This window comes from Cricetulus griseus, chromosome 5, assembly GCF_003668045.3.
Source record: "Cricetulus griseus strain 17A/GY chromosome 5, alternate assembly CriGri-PICRH-1.0, whole genome shotgun sequence".
NCBI lineage: Eukaryota > Metazoa > Chordata > Mammalia > Rodentia > Cricetidae > Cricetulus > Cricetulus griseus.
Window position 1 is genome coordinate 69,996,222 of NC_048598.1, and position 20,515 is coordinate 70,016,736.

Below are 20,515 nucleotides of genomic sequence, written 5' to 3' on the forward strand. Positions count from 1 at the left end.
AGTACAGAAGTCTGTCTGAGCACCACTTGAGAAACAAATGGCAGGCCTGGTTTGCACACAGCAAGCTGGGGCCCTTGGTAATATACTAACCCTCTTTTTTCTCTTGGTTTTTTCATCTCTAAAGTGGTTGTTAGTCACAGTACCTACCTCTTGTCTGTCATAGAGCGTGTTAAAGGGGAACACACACCACCAGCACACAGCAGTGCTGAAGACAGTATTAGCATTAGGGGTAGCGGTAAAGGTTATGGAAAACTTACATTTAGGATATTATTTTAGGAGCAAGTATTTGTAATATGTTTATGAATTCATCGACCTGAAGAAATAGATGTTAAATTCCATCACTGTGAAGAGAGTACCTTTGAGAAATGAATTTGGAATAAGAAGTTGGTCTGCAATGCTGACGTCACAGGTCTATATAGTATTCAGCTACTCATCTAGTGAGAACAACAGAAGATGCTGTTTCTTTCACTGCTCTGGGAAAGTCACGGTGCGCTATCATAGATACTCACATGCCTAACAAAACCACAGATAGGTGAAACCCTTTACCCCTGCTATTCTGCACACATTAAAACTCACACATTTATTCACTAAGTGTCAAAACCGCTAACCTCCGGTGTAATTTTATTCCTAGGCTCATGTCACTTTATACAATATACACCCCTGTGGTAGATGTAACATTAAGAAGAAACGTTACCTGGTCAAGCAATACAAATTTTAGCAGTTTGAAATAAAGAAGAGAAAATCCTCTTTTCAGAAGTTCACACACAAAACATGAGGTGATGTGTCTAGAATAAGACTTACCACTTTGTAAGGAAGCTGGTTACCGTTTCCTTGAGACCAGAGTGGACTGCACAGTTCCTATCTATTGCATTAGCACTCTTTCTTGAAGCTTACATTGAAAATGTTTTAATACTAGAGCTTGTCTGTAGCTCTTTTAAAATGCATTTCTTTGGTTTGAACACAATACTGTACAGAATAGCCACTCTGTACCGACTCCTCCCAAGTGAACACCCAGCAATGGAATCCATGAAGGACTCACTTATGTCAAAGCCTGACTTGACTGGCAGCAGAGTTCTAGTCTATAATTGCACTTAGCATTAAGACTATTGAGAGGCTTCAACACAGTGTTGCAAACTTAAAAATGGCAAGTACAGTAGGCAACCTCTCCACAACTTTCACTCCTGTAGATTTTGAATATGCTTTCTGTCGTTAATCCCTAAAGAACACAGCATTTACATTGTTTCATATTATAAATAATTCAGTGATGATTTAAATGTATGGATGGGGAAGCACGGGGAGCATAGGCTGTGTTTAATACTCCAGCATTTTGTAGGACGGACTGAGCATCTGCAGGCAGCCCTAGAACCAATCCTCTGGGAGGCAGAGAGCGTTCTGCATTCACTGAGATACAACTACCTTCCTCCTTTCCTCCCTCCCTCCCTCCCTTCCTTCCTCAAAGGGTAACTGGTGGGAAGTGATTATGGAGACAAACAAGAAAAAAGGAGGTGTTCAGGGATATGAACAAGCTCCCACAAGACAGCCACTTTCTGGGTGGCCTCTCTGAATCCCCAAGTCCTAACTCCAAGCCTGGAAACCAACACTTCAGTAAAATCTCTTGAGTACTTTTCTGTATCTAACACAGTAGGGACCTTACTGCCAAGCATTTAGCAATGTGAGGGAACTCATTAGACCTGCTTTTAAACAAGGCAGGCTGGGAGTCAAAACCACACTTGGCTCCACAGCTTCACTGCATGACCATAACGTCAGGCTTGGAGGATGATAAGGGTGTGAGCAGGGACTGAAGGCACTGTGCTTCAAATGGTGTCCTTTTTTAGTCCTCTGGACAACGAGTTTAGGGGCCAGATTTAACCCAAGGAGGTAAAAGGCATGGTCTAAAAATTCAGCTGGAGGTATTTCCTACTGCCCTGAGTACAACAGAAGACAGCAGATGATGAAGCCAGAGTTCATCAGGAGCCACAGCTTCTGCCTTGGCAATGGCAACTACACACTGCGATATTCTGGGATTTCACCAAGTCAGTTAAGCAGTTATCTGTCTACCTAAGGAGCTAGTGTGATCAATCAATTGCTCAGGGGTCAATCTAGATACCAAGAATTCAGCCCTCCTTGTCTGGTCCACAAACTGCATGAGAGACTTCAAGGCTGGGTTCACAGACAGTGTAAAATATCAGCCATATGGAAAAGCTGACCTGCTTCTAGCAGACAAAAATCATCCAGACTGAATGCTTACTCATGTAACAGGTTGTTTGGAAGATCAGATAAGCTAGCCAAGGCGCACAGGTGTATAACCTGAATTTAAAAGGAAAAATCACCAGTTCATTAAGGGGTTAAAAGCAAGTAGTATCAGTGTTGCTATCTTGAGATACAGCTCCAAAGCTTGAGTGGTACTGCGGCATACCTGACATACACTGGCAAAGCTACCTGGCTGAGGGACAGAAGAATAACTGACAACCTAAGGGAAGGAACTACTAGAGAAAGAGAACTTTCATATCTGTTTTTAGAGGCTACGTCTTGACTTCAATTGTTGACAGTGACTGGAGAAAAAACAAGGCATCAGAAGAGGTGTGTGGCATCAGCAGGAGAGACCTCCCACTTGATCTACTACTGTCTCTCATGGAGTGACATTTGCAGAGTGAAAAGATCATCTGAATAATCAGACAGTCGAAAGAAAAAAAAAAATCAGACTGCTGAAGCCCCTGCTTCACTGGGAATGGGGGTCATTTCAGGTCTAGGTCTAATCCAAGAAAATTACTTCTGCTCTTACATTCATTAAGAGTACAATATACACCTGGATGACCTACACATGCCACACAACTGAAAAATAACCTTAAAAGGATAAAAATACTTTCATTAGTGTGTGGATGGACACCTTTGAGAATTGATAATTTGTACTAAACAAACGTACTATGTCCATTTTGGAGGAAGGCAGGGCTATTAAAACTCATTTAATTTTCAAAACGTTATATGAACACTTTTGCCCTTCCTTTGAATAATATATATTGGGCTTGGGGGCGTGGCTCAGAGCCTAGCCCTCTGGAAGCTTGAGGTCCCTAGTTCCATCCTCTTTGGGAAAAATAACGGTACAGAAATGTGATGACTAAGTGTGGATTCTGAATTTACTTCCTGTGAATTCACATGAAGCCATTCACTTCAGCTAAGTTTTGCCTTATGTTAGAAAATGCCACTTAGAATGGGCTTGCCCAGTGACAGGAGGCCACAAATGGCCATGGCAGATTGAAATGGTGATTTTTTTCCTCTAATTTGTGAAAACTGGTAGTTGTTGAAGTTTACACATGCAGGGGGAACCACGAGGGTGACTAAGGACGAGGGAAGAGGGAAGAGAGAAGAGAGGATCACAGGGCAGCAGAGGGAAGCGGTCATTCCACCCAGCAGTGCCTGCACAAGCACCGGGAGCCCCTGCAAAGTGCCTATGGGTACTCACCGAGTGGAGCGAAGCCCCGAGCAGGGCTTGTATCGCGGCTGCTCTCACGGCTGGTATCGCGGCTGCACCCCTGACTCATGCTGGGTCTGGGGATACGGCTGCTCCGTGCTAGCGTGCAGCATGAGGGGTTTCAGAGAAGGTGAACAAATTTAATGAAGACAGAAAAACTCACAAGCATCAGTCACATTTGCTTCAATGTAATTATGACATTGTCTATGCTGGGAAGTATGGGCCACCTGCCCATGATGAGGTCTTACTGACAGGAGGGTCTGGATAAACTGTGCTCTGACTCTCAGAAGGCTGTGGATTTAAAACACTGAAGTGAAATTACACTTAAATGTGAGAAATGAAATCTTCCCAAAGAACAGCTTGGCATCAAATATAATAAGATCTAAAGCATGTCAGAAACACGAATGTCTGTGGCTTCAGAAGACATCTTACCAAGAGCTCTGGAGACCAAAGCTGTTTTCACAGCACTTGGTTCCCCAAAAGACTGTTTAATTTGGATGAATAATAGGAATGAAGGCTCTGGTCTGGAAGTCTACAAACTTCCCTAAGGAAAAGAAGACGGCTCTTGACATGCTCATCAAGATGGAGATATCACATACATGAAGCCAACCATCTAAGCCAACAGATTCAGAGTCAGGACTGACTTTATTATCTTCTGAGCTCTACAGCAAGAAAACGGACAATCTCAGTATTTGCGCAAGAAGATTCCTCTACTGGCCTCGGAATAGTAATTACTTTATAGTTGTCTCTGGATAGTTTATTATTCCCATACATTGAAATATTAGACTGTAAGGCAAAGTCATACAATAGTCTAAGTCTAATAATATTTTGGCTGTGAAGCTCAGGAAGACCATGATACCCGTGCTTCTCAATTTGAGGAAACAGATAATTTATTGGCAAAACACTCTTCAGAAATACGGAGTACAGGGTATGTGCAGAGGAATGCCTAACATCACAGCTGGTGGGGCAGTTCATCTTCAGAGATCTAGAGCTTCTGGACTGGATAGGAATGCCTCGAGACTTTGGAAACTAGTGAGCTTGATTTTCTGATGGTAAAAACAAGCATATCTTCTAGATCACAATGAACACAGCCTAATATTTCAGAGCAAAGATTTATAGCTAAACTATAACAAGGACATCTCACTAAGCAGAATCATGAAACTCTGCAAAAAAGAAGAATGTGTAAGTGAGAAATGAAGCTAGCTTAGAGTGTGCTCCACAGCTCCATGCTGGGGCCCAGATGCTTGTCAATTTACGGGAAGGGAAAGGTGAAGCAGAAATATAATCTGAATGATAGACCCAAAGGCCACAATGGAAATTTCTTAATTTGTACAGAATGACACAGAAAACACTGAGGTTTGCACTCACGGTACTGGTGACTATTTAATCAGCAATTCCTGGTAATATTCTAAATATGCTATACAAGGAGAGCAAGAGCAACAGATGCCAAGCTGTATCAACTGACACATAGGAGCTTCCTCAAGTGGACACAGCAGGGCTGCTTATCTTTAGAGACTACTGTATGAGCCACAAAGTGACCCATACAGCTCCCAACTGCCTCACTGATCCACCTACTTGGTCTCCCTGGTTCTCATCTTCCCCAGAGGGAAATAAAGAATTAAAAAGAATCACCTCATTTATATGAGAAGGGTACTGGGGGTAATACCCATATGTGGGACAATACCCATATATACTTCAGAGTTGCTTGCCAAACATTATACATGGAAGTCCTGACCTTTTCTACTGTCTATTCCAAAACAGGTGGTTAAAAATGTTCTCCTGGCTATAAGTGCATGCTCAGCTGATTACACTGCAACTTTATGCAGAACCCATGCCTTTTCAAGTTCATAGAGTTGCTAAAGAAACGGAAATACATGCTCTCTCTGGACTAGGCCTACTTTACGAAGACCACTAACAAGAACAAACAGCTGTGATATGGAAAATGCCCACACAAACTTCTCGACAAGCCTTACCCTCTTGGTATTTCTTCCAGAGAAGGCACTCACCCACCCATGTTCATGGGTTCCTTTATGATGTGGCATACAGAAAAAGAATTCTGCCCACTACTTTGTCAGAAATCTCTCCATAATTGCCCCAAATCCTATTAAAGTGCATATTGTGGTAAGAGTGGTATTTCCAATGCAGGATAATTTAACCAGTAAGACAAAAAATAGACACTTAAAACATTAGTTCCAAGACTAGTCTACAGAAAGATATATAGAATAATCACAGAAAATTATTTTTAGACTAAGTTGTCAAAACTATTCATATACTCTCCACCCATCTACCTACCCACTAACCTACCTATCTATCTACCTAGATTATAAATTCAGCTTGTCTTGGTAGTAAAGGCCCAAACAAATATCCAAGTGAGACAATGCCATGGGGGAGGTGTAAGAGGAACAGGAGAAATACACTTAAGTCTTTCTAACAGCAGTCACTCTAGGAAGCTCTTGACTTTTTGTCTACATGAAATGCTGGTACTTGTTTGGTTTGCATTTCTTGATAAGACTACCATATATCAAGGGTAATCCTTACATTTGTCTTAAAGGATTTATTTTCATTTTTACTTATGTGTGTTTGTGTATGTCTATAGTAGTAATTCCACATGAGTGCAATGCCTATAGAAGCCAGAAGAGAGCATCAGATCCACCTGGGCTGGAGTTAAAGGTGGGACCTAGCAACTGAACTCTAGTCCTCTCCAAGAGTTTATGTTCCAACTGTTGGAACTCTTAACATCTCTCCAACCCAACTTTTGCCTTTTAAGGAATGACCCAATCAGAGTACACACCAAAGTGAAAGTGCAAGAGAATTAAGAAAAACTACTAGAAACCACACATTTTATGCCTCTCTAGGCATTTTCATGTCTGAGCAAATCTAATTTCATAATTGAAAGAAATCAGTTAGTTAATTTCAATCTTCCAAAAATCTGTTTTAATCAAAAAGTCATAAGACATTTAAAATATATATCACACAATGTAGGTTGCAAAACTGTTGAATGGTTTTTTGTAGTCTTTTCGATAGATGCGCAGAAGTGAACAGGAGGCACCAGTGACTCTGACTATTTCCATGGCTTCACATCTGCAAAGTCTTTAAGACACCAAAGTGGGAAAATTTATAAATGTGCTTTCCTAATTGTTTGGGTAGCTTATGAAGGGATAAGAGGGAAAAATGGTGGAGGAAGAGAGAGAGAGGGGGGGGAGGGAGAGACAGACCGACAGACAGACAGACAGACAGACAGACAGACAGACAGACAGTCAGTCAGTCTCTGGAGGGGGAGAGAGGTGGGGAGGCACTGTGTACAAGAGTAAGCAGGCCTTTGTGCTTTTTACTTAGTAACTAAATGGCAGCTGAGTGTGGCAGATGGGGCCTGTAACCCCAGATCCCACTGTGGTAGATGATGGAGCCTGTAACCCCAAATCCCACTGTGGTAGATGATGGAGCCTGTAACCCCAAATCCCACTGTGGTAGATGATGGGGCCTGTAACCCCAGATCCCACTGTGGTAGATGATGGAGCCTGTAACCCCAAATCCCACTGTGGTAGATGATGGAGCCTGTAACCCCAAATCCCACTGTGGTAGATGATGGGGCCTGTAACCCCAGATCCCACTGTGGTAGATGATGGGGCCTGGAACCCCAGATCTCACTGTGGTAGATGGAGCCTGGAACCCCAGCTCTGACTGTGGTAGATGATGGAGCCTATAACCCCACCTACCCCTGTGGGTAGATGGAGCCTGTTTTTCCAGATCCTGGGAGGCTGAGGAAAGACTCCTGCAACTAGGCATCTTGAACTACAGCTATAGTTCTAGGCCAACCTGGGCTAAAGGGTGAGACCCAGTCTCAAAAATAAACAACAAAACAAAAAATACAACAACAAGGGCCCTGACATTATTCTATAGCAAGTAATGAAAATTTAGTTAAATGTATTTAAAACAAAAGAGGAATAATTTGTAGATTATCACTAAATTGGTTTTCTTTCTTTAGTTTCCTCTCCCTTCTCCTCTCTCTCTCTCTCTCTCTCTCTCTCTCTCTTCTCTCTCTCTCTCTCTCTCTCTCTCTCTCTCTCTCCGTGTGTGGGTGTATGTAAGAAAGACAGGGATGGATGGCACATGTGTAGAGATCAGTTCCCACCTTGCTCTTTTCCGTCCCTGAGTTCTGTGCCTGGAGCTGGCAGTAGCTATGCTTTCTCCCCCCACCTTGCAGCTGGAGTGCTAGGATTACACAGATGAGCTACCACGCCTGGCTTTTTCTGTGGCTTCTGGCGATCAAGCTTGTGGAGCTAACAGCTTTACCACAGACCCATCCCCCTGGCCTTAGGATTAGTTTTTAATGTAAATTCTAAGCCTAGTTTAACAGCCACTAAAACCGCTTAAGTTTTAGCTCAGTTAAGTGGTTTGGTGGTTTGAGGAAACATTTTTAAAACATGTTATCTCTCTTTTGAATATTTGTAATTAAAACTGCTAGGTAGCAAACCAAATGACCAGGCACACAAATATATATCAAGTATAAACTCAATGATCACAGTAAACAATCTATTACTAAAAAACTTTAAGCACCTACCACCTTCTAAATAGTAAGCGTAAAGGTACATTTTGTTCATATGTATTTCTTTATATGTATATTCTCATAAGTTCTCATCAGAACTTCATGTATGATCTTAAAATTCCAGCACTACTCACCTCCCTCATGAGCACCACGGAAATAACTTCCTTCAAAATAATATTTTAGATAGACATGGTAATACAATCCCAGCACCTGGGAGACAGAGGTAGGCAGATCTCTGAGTTCTAGGCTAGCCTGGGCTACATAAGACCTGTTTCAAAAAAACAAAACACAGCAAAAAATACCACCTTCAAATATGAGCTCTTGGAAGGAGACAAACTCCTTTATTGATGCTTCAAGATACTGGCCTTCAAAGCCCAGTACTACTATACACAAGGGACCGTTGGAGAAAGCCTGGAATAGTAGGTCCTAGAGTTATGCTGGATTACTGAAATTGGGTTATTTCCTAATTTTTTTAAAGAAGAATGTAAGGGTTGGTGGGTGACCTGTCACCAGTGGGCAAGTCTGTAAGGGAGTTTCTAGACAGGGGAAACTGAGATGGGAAGACCCACCCCGTGGGCTGGGGGCCTGGACTACATAAAAGAGTGAGCTGAGAATCAGCACCATGGCTTTCTTCCTGACTGGGGGTCCCAGGTGACCAGCTGCCTCACTCTCCTGCCACAAGCCTTCCCCAGCAAGACAGGCTGTACCCTAGAACTGTGACCCCAAACAAGCCCTTCCTCCCTAAGGTGCTGTGGTCAGTCAGGTGTTTTGTCACGGCAAGAAAAGTACCTGAAACAAACAGTACTGAGAGACACTTAAATGTCCTCAACTGAAAACACTAATTTTAGATATCATAATAGAATGTACGCATACATACAACTTACATAAACTTCAGAAATCAACAATGGCAAAGACTGCTGAAGATTCACTTCTAGATTTAAAATAAAATGTCCTTCTGAACAAAACCTGAGCCAAATGCAGACAACTTTCATTTCGGTAGCAGATGAGACAGTTCAGACATTCGTCTTGGAAATTTGAGTTCCAATCAAATCTTACCCACTCCTTCACACCTGCCCCTGGCTGAGCCCTACTAGTCGCTGCCTTGACTGCCAACCACCATACATGGCTAATGAGTCCTTCGTGCCCAGCTGCTTCTGGATTTGGTTCTCTTTTCCCGAGAGCATCTTTTCCTTGTACTTCAAAGCAGGACCTATTCCAGGACACCTGTTACCAGAAAATCTGGAGGGTCACATGGGCCTCCTTTCTCATGGTCCCTGAGCACCTGTCACAATGCACCGTACCCTTTACATCCCCACCCCTTCCCAAGACATTACAAGGGTTTGGAAATGAGAAGCTAAACCTGTTTAATTTACCTTCAAATTCTTGGGTCTAAAAAAGAGTAAACATTAGAGTAAAAAAATGTTAAGAAAAATCAGTGGATATGAAAACTAAGCCAACAAGAAAGGTTAAAGAAAAGGTTAAAGGTTAAAGAAAGGTTAAAGTACTCATTTTACAGTAGTAAATTTGTACTTCATGAAGCAGACAGATATATAAATGTAGATGCACCAATAAATAATAATGTTTTGGTATTAAATCTTAAGTCCTTTTACATTAAAAGGGAACATGAATTAGTGTTTCAGGTCTGTCAGGCACTGAAGGATCGTCTGTGTTATAAAGAAACTAAACAACAATCAGGTGAGTATTTATATCAGTGTTCACCAATCTCCAGCTTTTCTGTTTCATCAAAATTATCTAAGAGTAATTATACATATTCTTTTGCTATAAGTTTCATCAATTAGGTTAGAGATCAAAATAAAAGGGGCTTTTGAAAATTACACCAGTGATAAATGAATTCAGTGAAAGAAAAATGAAGAGCGGCAGTGCTTCTAATTAGAAAAGGACCTCTTATTTTCCAGTTTTAGTACTTTGCAAATGGTAAATTCCCGCCCGATCATCTGGAAGCCTAACTTCCACACATTTTTCAGGTCTAAATGAAATCTCAGTGTAATCTGTATCATATAGCACACAAAGCAAATGCCTGTTTTGAAGCACAGCTGAAGTAGCTCCTTGAGTTGAAAAGCAGACTTTCTGTATCAGACAGTGATTAGAGCATAACCCAATTCTTGGAGAATCCTTACCTAATCCTATCCGGTTAGGACTTGTTTCTCGGCTACATCCCTGACTCCTGGGAATCTTGCTTCGTTTTTCTGAAGACAGAGTTACAGGTGGGCCTCTTGAGGAACCCCCAGCAAGTCCACCATAGCCACTTCCCAACAACTTCCCGGGGGAACTTGACCGGCTGCCAGCTGAAAGTGAAACAAAATGATGTTGAGAGACAGCTATGAATCAGGTGACAATTCATGGTAATTAAAGACACCAATTCTCACACATGAATTTGCATGAAACACTAAGAAAGTTTATAGCATTTTAGTTGCTAATACTGTTTTTTTAAACGGAGGACAAAGGATTACTATCATAAATTAATATATTTGCCTAGAAGACCCATGAGCAAACTCAAAGTGCAGGAGCGGTTTCTAATGGAAAAGCTGATAGTGGCAGAAGTACCCCGATCCAAAGCAGCTCTACACATAGCCAGTGACATCTGCAAGCAGTGTCCCACTAACCACACAACCCCAAGGAATGGATTGCTTAGAAATTTGGTGTAATCACTGGGTAAGTAGAAATATGAATACAATAAAACTTCTTAGGCATTAACATAGGGAAAATGGGTTTGAGAAAATGCCATTAATCTAATAAATGGAAGAAGAGACATGGGGTGAAATAACTAGAAATGGTTTTTTTAAAAAAATCAAAGAGAAAGATGGTACAAATAAGCTTAAACCTATCAATGCTATAATGAATGTGGCTGGACACCACTCATCTATTAAAAGACAGGAAGTTTTTGGTTGACTTTTGTTGTGCTAGCCAAGTGCTCTACTACTGAGATACACCCCCTAGCCTTGAAATTATAAAACAAATAAATGAAGTGAAACTATATACCGTTTATAAGTGTCAAATAACACACTCAAAAACAAGCAACAACAACAACAACAAAAAAGCACAAACACAGGTAAAAGGGTAACTGACCACAAAGATAATACAAACTCCAAACAATATAGCTTTGAAATACTAAGCAAGAAAGGAGAAAATATAGGGAGAAATGGGAAAAGCCATTATTATTAAAAGACCCTATCAAAAACATAATAAGCCTCAAAGAAATGGACAGAGCCAGCACCCAAACATTTTGTGCACAGTGTTTGATGACAAGCATGCATAGGACACATACAACCATGACTTAAAATAACAACTCCTCTGTTAGCAACAGATTACATATACAACCATTCCTGCCTGTATTCCCTGGTGAGGCAGTGGCCAACTCAGTTTGTCTAACCACACTAAACTGCCTAACATTTCATAATGCGTGACTTCACATGCAAATTCCTCCTTCACATGTATATCCCAAAACACTTTTTTTCATTTTTAATATCCATATTTTATAAATATCAACTGTGTACTAAACCTCCAAACAAATCTCAGAAAACCTGGGGAAAAAAAAAAAAGGAAACCACATGGGCCACAATTCCTGAGAAATATGCAATAAAACCATAAATCAGAAATAAATAACGGGACTGCTAATCTTTATTAATAGCTAAATATCCAGATATGGTTATAAGTATTTAATATGGGACAGAATTCTCTCCTAGGAAACAGCAACATTTTAAATAATATACACAAAATGACAGCCACTTAATAGATTATCTCCCTAAGTAGAGAAGGCAGTAAAATTTTAAAATATAAAGTATTATGATGCAGGACAGAAAGACCTTCACAAAAAAAATAAAATAATTGAAACAACACTTATCCACAAATTACTTTCCAAGTCTTACAGAATAAAGACTTTAAAATGTATTTTACAATGTCTCAAAAATGTACCTCATATATTAAAACTATCATGAGTCACTTGGTTGGCTACACAAGAAAAGTAATACCTAATATTGATTAAGCTATACACAATTTGGGAAGAAAATCATTGTAAAAGTCAGTAATGCAAATTATTTTGAAGAGCCATCCCAAGATTTGAACACGAAATAAACTATTAAGCTATCTCCAGGGCAAAAAGAAATGCATTTCAAACTTTAGTATTTGGAAATACAGGAAAATGCAGAAAGATTAAGCATAAACAGAGAAATTAATATTGTGTAAAGAGCATGGTTGAAGTAGAGTGCCAATGACAACAACAGAAAAGCAAGAACAGAAATGGCTTACCACCAGCAGGGTTAGCAGATCTGGATCCTTCATTAGGAGAGCAGACCAAAGGACAGGCAAAAAGTGGATTAAAAGACAATAACACAATACAGAAGGTCAGCATGCGACACAACACAAATGGCTTATTCTCAAGCACAGTAGCAAAACCGATACTGTTTCAAAGGTGTTTTGTTTTACACACAGCACACAGTTTTAGCATTTATCCCAGGTCTGTTTGTGAAACACCATCTATTAATGAGCCAAGCTTAAGAGATGTGGAGAAGACAAGCCCTCTGCTTCTCACAGCACACCTCTCCTCAGCTTTCAGCAAGAGGGAAACAAGCAGAACTTGGTCACCTGTGCCCACCTCCATCTTTAACAAGATGCCCATGGTCAGAAGAACAATGCTATGAACTGTTTTCATCCTTGACTATCTATGGCTTCCCTTATCTTAAATATCGAAAATATTTCAATCCTTAAGGGCCCTAAATCTAGAATTAACAAATCTACTTCAATCCAGGACTATGAATATGCCCACATTTATAGGATAAATATACTTACCTCATTCAAATCATTAGTAAAGCAATGAATTTGTATGTGTAACCCTGGGATGTAGGCTCAATCATGTGCTACTATTCAGTGGCTTCCATTCCTGTGAGTACATCAGGCCAAAGTAGAAGTGAGGAGCCTTAAGGTTGGGTTCAGTATGTTCCTTAGTTTTGAGATTAAGCCTTTCCTAATCTCCTAAATCCCACCAGAGAAGCAATTTTCCTCTTCTAAATCCAGGTGACATTTGCATTTCTACAGCTAGAAAACACAGCACTAACACAGTTGGGGTGGGGAACCCAGCAGAGGCCACGGCCAAGAGCTAACAAAAAAGAAATGTAAGATTTCTCTCAACTCCCATTCCCCCACAGGAAATCATACTGCAAAACGGATTACATAACAAGTGAGTTTTGATTTGAGAGACTTCAGGATAGGGAGTGAAAGTGTATTTTAATGTCTAACGCTATCAACGTGTGTGTGTGTGTGTGTGTGTGTGTGTGTGTGTGTGTGTGTGTGTGTGTGTGTGTGTGTTATATGTTCCTGAGTGTGCATGCATGTGTGGAGGCCAGAAGAGGATATTGGGTACCTTCTTCCACCACTACCTTCTTTTTTCAGACAGGGTCTTTCACTGGGATCCGAGGCTCACCAATTAGACTAGAGTGGCCGACCAGTAAGCTCTAGGGATCCAGATGTCTCCAATTCCTCAGTGCCGGGATTACAGGTGTGTGACAGTACAGATAGCTTTTTATGTGGGTACTGAAAATCCAAACTCAGGTCCTCAAGCACTATAGAGACATTCATCTACCCAGCCCATGAAATAGGAATCACCTGGAAAGAAGACCAAAGCATGTTTGGAATGCTCCATCTGGTAAGCCTACCTTAGCAGTGTGGTTAGAGTGTCATAGCTGCTGGAAGTCTCTGTCCAGCAGTGAGACCTGCTACTAAGGGAAGCTAAGGAAACCAAAGCATAAAACACACTGCTTACGCTGAGACTGTGAAACCACTTTGGCGCGACTGCGGCCCCGACTATCCGAGGGTGTGGAGGCAACATTGGTGGCACTCCCCGAGCTTTGCCGTCTCGTGCGGATCCGACCTGGAGGATACAGCAAAAAAAGTGTTTTCATAACAGCTTTAGCCAGTGTGTAACATACTTAAGAACCCACACCGCAAGCACAGGGCACTGATGCGGCTGACCACGCAGGGAGCAGGGGCTTCTGTCAGCCAGGTCCCCATGAGAGTTAAGACACCACTGTGACCACAGTGGGATGAGCAGGGAGGAGTGTGGTTTTGAATTCCCAACAAGGCTGCTCTGGATTCAAGGAAGCACAAAATGCCTTTCTCGATTAGCCAGCTAGAACTGGCCACCTTCCCAACCCAGCAGATAAAGCTCGCAGAGGAAGAATGCAGAAACAAGCCCTGAGGTTTGAAGAAGGTTCAAGAAAGAGCAGCATCAGGGTGGAGGGGAACCAGTGAATTTTAAAGACACGTAAGTTGAGTATGGTGGCACACCCTGTGATCCCAGTACTTGGAAGGTGAGGCAGGAAGATGAGGAGAAGTTCAGGACACTCTTGGCCACACAGTAAGTTTGAGGCTCGCCTGGACTACATTTACTAGTGGACATTTACTAAAATTATTTACTCTCCTGAGAACTATGATCTCCATCAAATCAGAATTCTCACAGCAATGTATAGACAAGAAAGAGCAGAACAGGGAGAAGTCTGTCCAGTGTCACACGCCTGGCATAGGTGCCTGTCCAAGGCTAGCTGGCTGGCCAAGTACCTCTGCTTTCTGTAAGGCACTCAGGAAAACCCAAGAAAGCAATCAGGCAAAATGAACATTAAAAAGCAATCTATTTTAAGGTTATTACAAATATAATACTTAGGTCATACTTTTTTGTTTTTTTATGAACACCTATACCCACGAAGCTTAAAGAATTAAATCCCTCTTACTTCCCAGCATTTGGTAACATGGCCCTAAGGCCAGTGCTCAGGACTCTCAAATTCCTTTTCTTTCTTTTCTTTTCTTTTCTTTTTCTGTTGATAAATATACTTGCATGATCAAGAAACATATGCCACTGTTTTACATATTTAAAATTAAAATGGGATTTTAAAATTATAAAATATATTGCTTTACTCAATAACTTATTTGTGAGTACACTAGTGGAATGGACTTTTCATATGGGCCAAGGAGAGATTTTATCCTTTCTATATGACTAATTCTCAAATAAATTTCCTTAACTCTTTCCTTACAATTTACAATGCCTCTCTCTCAAAGCTCTACTTCAGTTTTTATACTCATGCAAAGGTACTTTATTTTAATTACTAAAGGTACTTTTAGATTTTATTTTGCTAACAGATAATGTATTGTACACACACACACACACACACACACACACACACACACACACACACACACACACACACACGTTTCTTGAGACAGGGCCTTGCTAGGCAGTCCAAGCAGACCTGGATTTGTTATATAGTGGACTCAAACTCACAGCACTCCTCCTGCCTCAACCTCCTGAGTCCTGGGATTTATAGTCATATGCCACCACACCTGGTTTCTTTTAGTCATTACATTTTGACCTTAAGTTTTGGACTTTTGCTAGACTTTTTATTTATTTGTATATAGATCTGGGGGTTATCTAACCTATAAAATTAGCCAGCAATCAATTTTTTTTCAAATTACACATTTTCATTTATTTGCCTTTATTATGCTGTCTTATTTATGTAACAAAGCAAAATAGGAGTAGCAAAGCACTGTTGACTCGAAAGAAATTTTTAAAAATGCTGGGTTTAGGGGTACAACTCATTGACAGACTGTACAGGCAAGGCCGGGGGTTCAGTCACACTCCCTCCACATACATGCCCACACATACATGCACACAAAATGCCCTCTTGTCTTTTCCCAGGAAAGTTGCCTTTTGCTGGCCAGGGAGGCAGGAGAATATAACCCATTCTGTACTGCAGAGTCATGACAGTGAAAGCCCAGGGCCCCAGGGTTCAGCCAATGACCTTGGTTTAGTCACCCTGGCTACCTTCCATCTGGACCCTGCACTCATCATGTCTGGAGCTGGGTGGCTGTATTGCTTATTTTAGATTGGCAGTGTGTCCTCAACTGGAAGGATCATTTTGGCTACTAAAGTCTATGTATTTCACACACAATAAATAAATAAATAAATAAATAAATAAATAGATTTCTTATTTCTTTTGAACACCTTAAATAGGTATTTATATTCCACAATTGACTCTAAAGTCCTTTAGGGTTCATTCTGTCTACCTTTCTCTGATACTTCACACATGCAGTGCTTTCAGCCTGTACTTGAATATGTGGCACATAGAATACAAGGAAAGTCTAACGGACAGACCCAAGAGTAGATTCTTCTGGGAAAATTTAGTGTCATCACAGGACCTATACACACAGACCACTTAATTCTACAGCAGGGGGGTGTCTCAGGCCCCACAAAGGAGATGGAGAGGTCAGCTTAGTGTATGTACAGAGCTCAGTCACAAAGGTTTAAAGAAGACTGACTGCTCCATCAAGGACATTGAGGAGGTTTTCTACATGTACCTTTTCATGGATGTATGCTGGTCGGCTTGTCAATGCTGGTTGGCTTTCAGCCAGTGCCTTGCACCTTTGGTGAGCTCAAGGTCTCTTTCTGTGTGCCCAGCACTCCTACTACTACGCTATGGAGTCATCTGAAAAGTCCTCTTGTTTTTTTTTTTTAACATTCTTTACTTTTTTTGGAAAGTAGCTATATAGTTTGAAGGGCTTCTGGTGTGCTGTGTTCAGATACGTGTCTACTTCATAGGAAGAGGAACTTGGCAATTATAAGTGCCTGGATATGTGTTTTAAAGGAGAAACACAAAATGTTTTGTGGTCTTCAAGAAAATCACAAGCTACTGCAAAAACACAGCAAACCACAAGAACATACTTCAACTGTGTACCATGATTAAATGATTGACAGAGAACATACTTCAATTGTTGTGTTCCACAATTAAATGATAGAGAACCACAAGAACATACTTCAATTGTGTACTACGATTAAATGATAAGAGACAGAATAGGTATGAAAGGGGCAAAGCCAGCCTAAGTAACAATAGTAAAAGTAAATAAATAACTGTATAACGATGAAGGAAAAATTGTAGACTTAGAGGGAGGAGCCAGGGATGCACAAAATATATATAAAAAGGTAAGAGCAGACACTGGGAGAAGCAAGGATTTAGGGAGAGTTAAGCCTTCAGCTTTCACAGAATCACGGAAGAACATTCCAATTTCTCAGCATTCTAACACTGCTGAGAATTCTCTTTCAGTCGTGTTTTTATTCTGCTGGAAAAGACCCTAAGTCATGGGAGCCTGAAGCTGTGTTCTAAATCTAACTTACACAAATGGTTCTCAACAGTCAATTCAGCCCAAAGCCTCTTAACCCGTGGACCCATAACTAAACATGGGGACTGTGAGAAAAATGAGCAGCAAAAAAGTTGACCAATAGTCAAACCAAAAATTGAATTCAAATTAGAACTCATAATGAAGCCTCTGGCAGTGCTCACTTATCTGACTGTAGTACATCATGAGCTGTAATGTTTTTTTGTTTTTTTTTTTTTTAATGTGCAAACTTCTGCTGTTGCAGAAACACAAGAAAGGTAAAGATTCTTCACATTTTCTTACTATCATATCTCATGCAAAAATATTAGTCTACCTGTGGAGTGTATTGATGAGAATGTCTGACTTGATTGATTTAGAGAATGTCTGATTTTAAAGATCACTCTTTGACTTGCTGGCTTGAGTTAGTTAAAGTCTTGCTCAATGAATCTCAACTTGGGGTTAGGACAGAATTTGTGATGATTTCTGAAATGGCCCAAGCCACACTTACACGCTACCTTGTACTGTGGAAAGTGGTGAACTATACAACAATCAATCAATTCTGAAAAGTGTTGACAACAGTCTGTGTTCTGCACTGCCAATTATTCAGGCAAGATTTCATTCTTTGCAGAAAAATAAACAAGTACATTTGTGCTTTTGCTTTTAATAAATGGTAAAATTGTATGTATGCCAAAGAATTGTTTTACAATGAAATTCTTTATAGCTTACAGTACTTGTTTTGTCTATATACTTATTGTAGATATCCATATACCCAGGGGCTATATAATCATTTCTTTGTTAAGTAGAAATCTCAGAAGCCTCAGCCTAAGGTAACTAAAATACCAAAACACAGCTTCCTTGCACTAAGGTTGTTTAAGTTCCTAGGTTTGTATAAAAAGAAGTCTTCTAATTCCATCTCAGTTCTCTGTATATTGGGCCATTCCAGCATGCCCACCTATTTTACATCCCACCTGCTGGAACACAATGAAACCAGCCTCTGCTCATGCACAGCTGGCTCTTAACACAGCCAGAATTTAAGAAGTTGATCCTGTGTCAATTTTGCTACCTATCACTTCTACCTTCAAAACTTTTTAAAAACAAGTGTAAGATTTTTACTTTTAATAATATAATAAATAGACCTATTTTCAGTTGTAAAGAAAGGCCAGTTACTTAAAATTCAGAGTTTTTAGACAAATAGGTAACAATACTAAATGCTTCTTTTCCAGCAAAATCAAACTAAAATTTAAGTTCTTTTTCCTAGATGGCAGATGAGGCTATACCATTTTTTACTACAATCATAATTCAGTAAAAGTTAAGTTAACATGGCTGTATGTGTGTGTGTGTGGAGGGGGGTTCAGAAGCATGTGAAAGTGTGTGCACATAGAGTGTGTACACTGAGGTTGACATAGAGTGTCTTCCTCAATTGCTCTATTACGCATTGAGACAGGGTCTTTTAACTGAAGGAAACCAGAAAGTGACTTAGTACCTTGTCCAGTAACTGAACAACCAATTTAACTTTGCTTGGGTCTGTATAATTGATTAAAAAACAAACAAACAAACAAACAAAAACGGAAAAGAAAATAAGTAAAGAATTCTTGGAGGGGGGGTGGATAATAGGCCTATTTCAATTCTGTTATATAGGGCGTTCTGGGAAAAATATTTTCATTTTATATAAACTATTTGTGATGGTTTGAATGAGAAATGACTGTCATAGGCTCATATATTTGAACATACGGTCCCCAGCTGATGATGCCGTTTGGGGACTTGCTGGAGGAAGTACATCACGGAGGTCAGGCTTTGAGAGTTTATTGCCTTGCTCCACTTCCAGTTTGCTCTCTCTGCTTTGTGCCTGCAGAAGATGGGATATCTCAGCAACCTGCCCAAGCTTCCTGCTGTCACGTGCTGCACTGTCTTCTATTCGGGAACTGTGACCTTTCGAGATGTGATTTCTGACTTCCTGCTGCCATGCCTCTCGCACCATTATGGACTCTCCCCTCTGGGATCAAAAGCCCAAATTCCTTCTATTTAAGTCATTTTTGTCAAGATATTTTATTACAACAGAAAAGTAGCTGACATGAAATTCTATTCTACTCTAGTTTTCCACTTCTCTTCCATCTAGGATGAGGAAACATAGAATTGTTTCATTGGAGGACAAGAAACAAAAGTACTACTATCAGTGAACAAGAAAATAATCACCCAGCATCATAACCACACCCAGCCACGGCCTTTGGTTAACCCAAATAAAAGCCTCAGTTGGGTAGAGGTTTGTTGACTATCCTTCTGTTTCACAAATCTGTCCAACCTTGAGATCACCAGCAAGAATTCTTCAAGTTCAGGTTCTCTAGATCCTTCTGACTTAATCGGCATCTTCAGAGGAAATACCCAGATGTCTGTCTGTCTGTCGGTCGGTCTCTGTGTGTGTCTTTCTTATAAACCTTCATGTTAATTCTTAGTATGAGACATGTCTGAGAAATATGTGCTCACACATACACTCCCACATGCACACATACCAATAAATAAATATAATTCAAAACTTATAAGCCTATTCTCTCTTCCCCTTTCTGACTCCTGAGACCTAGACCATGGCCTTGGGAACAGTATGGCTGGGGAGGTAGCTCCATTGACAAAATGCTGGCTCAAAATGCTCAAATCCCTGGGCTTGCTTTCCAGCACTGATAAATGTGGGTACGGTGGTCCATGATTGTAACCCCAGCCTCACTTGGGAGGAGGATCAGACTATAAGGTCAACCTTGGCTAGATAGTGAGTTTGGGGCCTGAGTGGGCTACATGAGACACCGTCTACAAACGATGAAACTATACATAAGCATACTCTGCTGGGGCTGGGGAGAGGGCTCAGTGGTTCTTCCCATACAAATGTGACAAACTGAGTTCAATTCCCAGGGCTCCACATAATAGAAGGACAGAACTGACTTCCTTGAAAATTGTCTGTCACTCAAAACATAGCATACATACCTACACTCATACACACACCATACACACACAATAATAAACTTTAAAAAAATGACAAAGAGCTACCCTGCTCAAACCTAGATTCCTCTACATGGTAGCCATTTCACAGTTACAAACTAAACAGGCTGCTCTTGATTGTTAATGACATTATCTGCAGGGCTGGGGTCCCAGCCACAGTCTCAAACAGCCAACATTTCTCTATATGCAACTGTTGAAGCGATATCCTGTTTTCTACCCTTGGGAAAGGATAATGTTGCTAATCTAAGGCCAATGCAGAGTGCACCAGCTGTGTCTCAACTCAAAGAACAAGGCAAGAACTCAGGAAGAGCTTCTTGGCCTAAAATGTGGATCGGGGAATGTGGACACACGCATTTCTC

General features: G+C 40.7%; 1 protein-coding gene across 3 annotated transcripts in view; it reads right to left on the minus strand.

Moving 5' to 3' along the window:
- Window positions 1–20,515, minus strand: part of Clasp1 (cytoplasmic linker associated protein 1) — a 223,879-nt gene that overhangs the window by 73,561 nt on the left and 129,803 nt on the right. For all 3 annotated transcript variants that reach the window (XM_027417839.2, XM_027417836.2, XM_035445987.1), the window contains 2 exons: window positions 13,792–13,899; window positions 10,154–10,321 (listed from right to left, as the gene is read on the minus strand). In XM_027417839.2, the coding sequence (XP_027273640.1) occupies window positions 10,154–10,321; window positions 13,792–13,899 (276 nt within the window). The remainder of the gene's footprint in view (window positions 1–10,153; window positions 10,322–13,791; window positions 13,900–20,515) is intronic.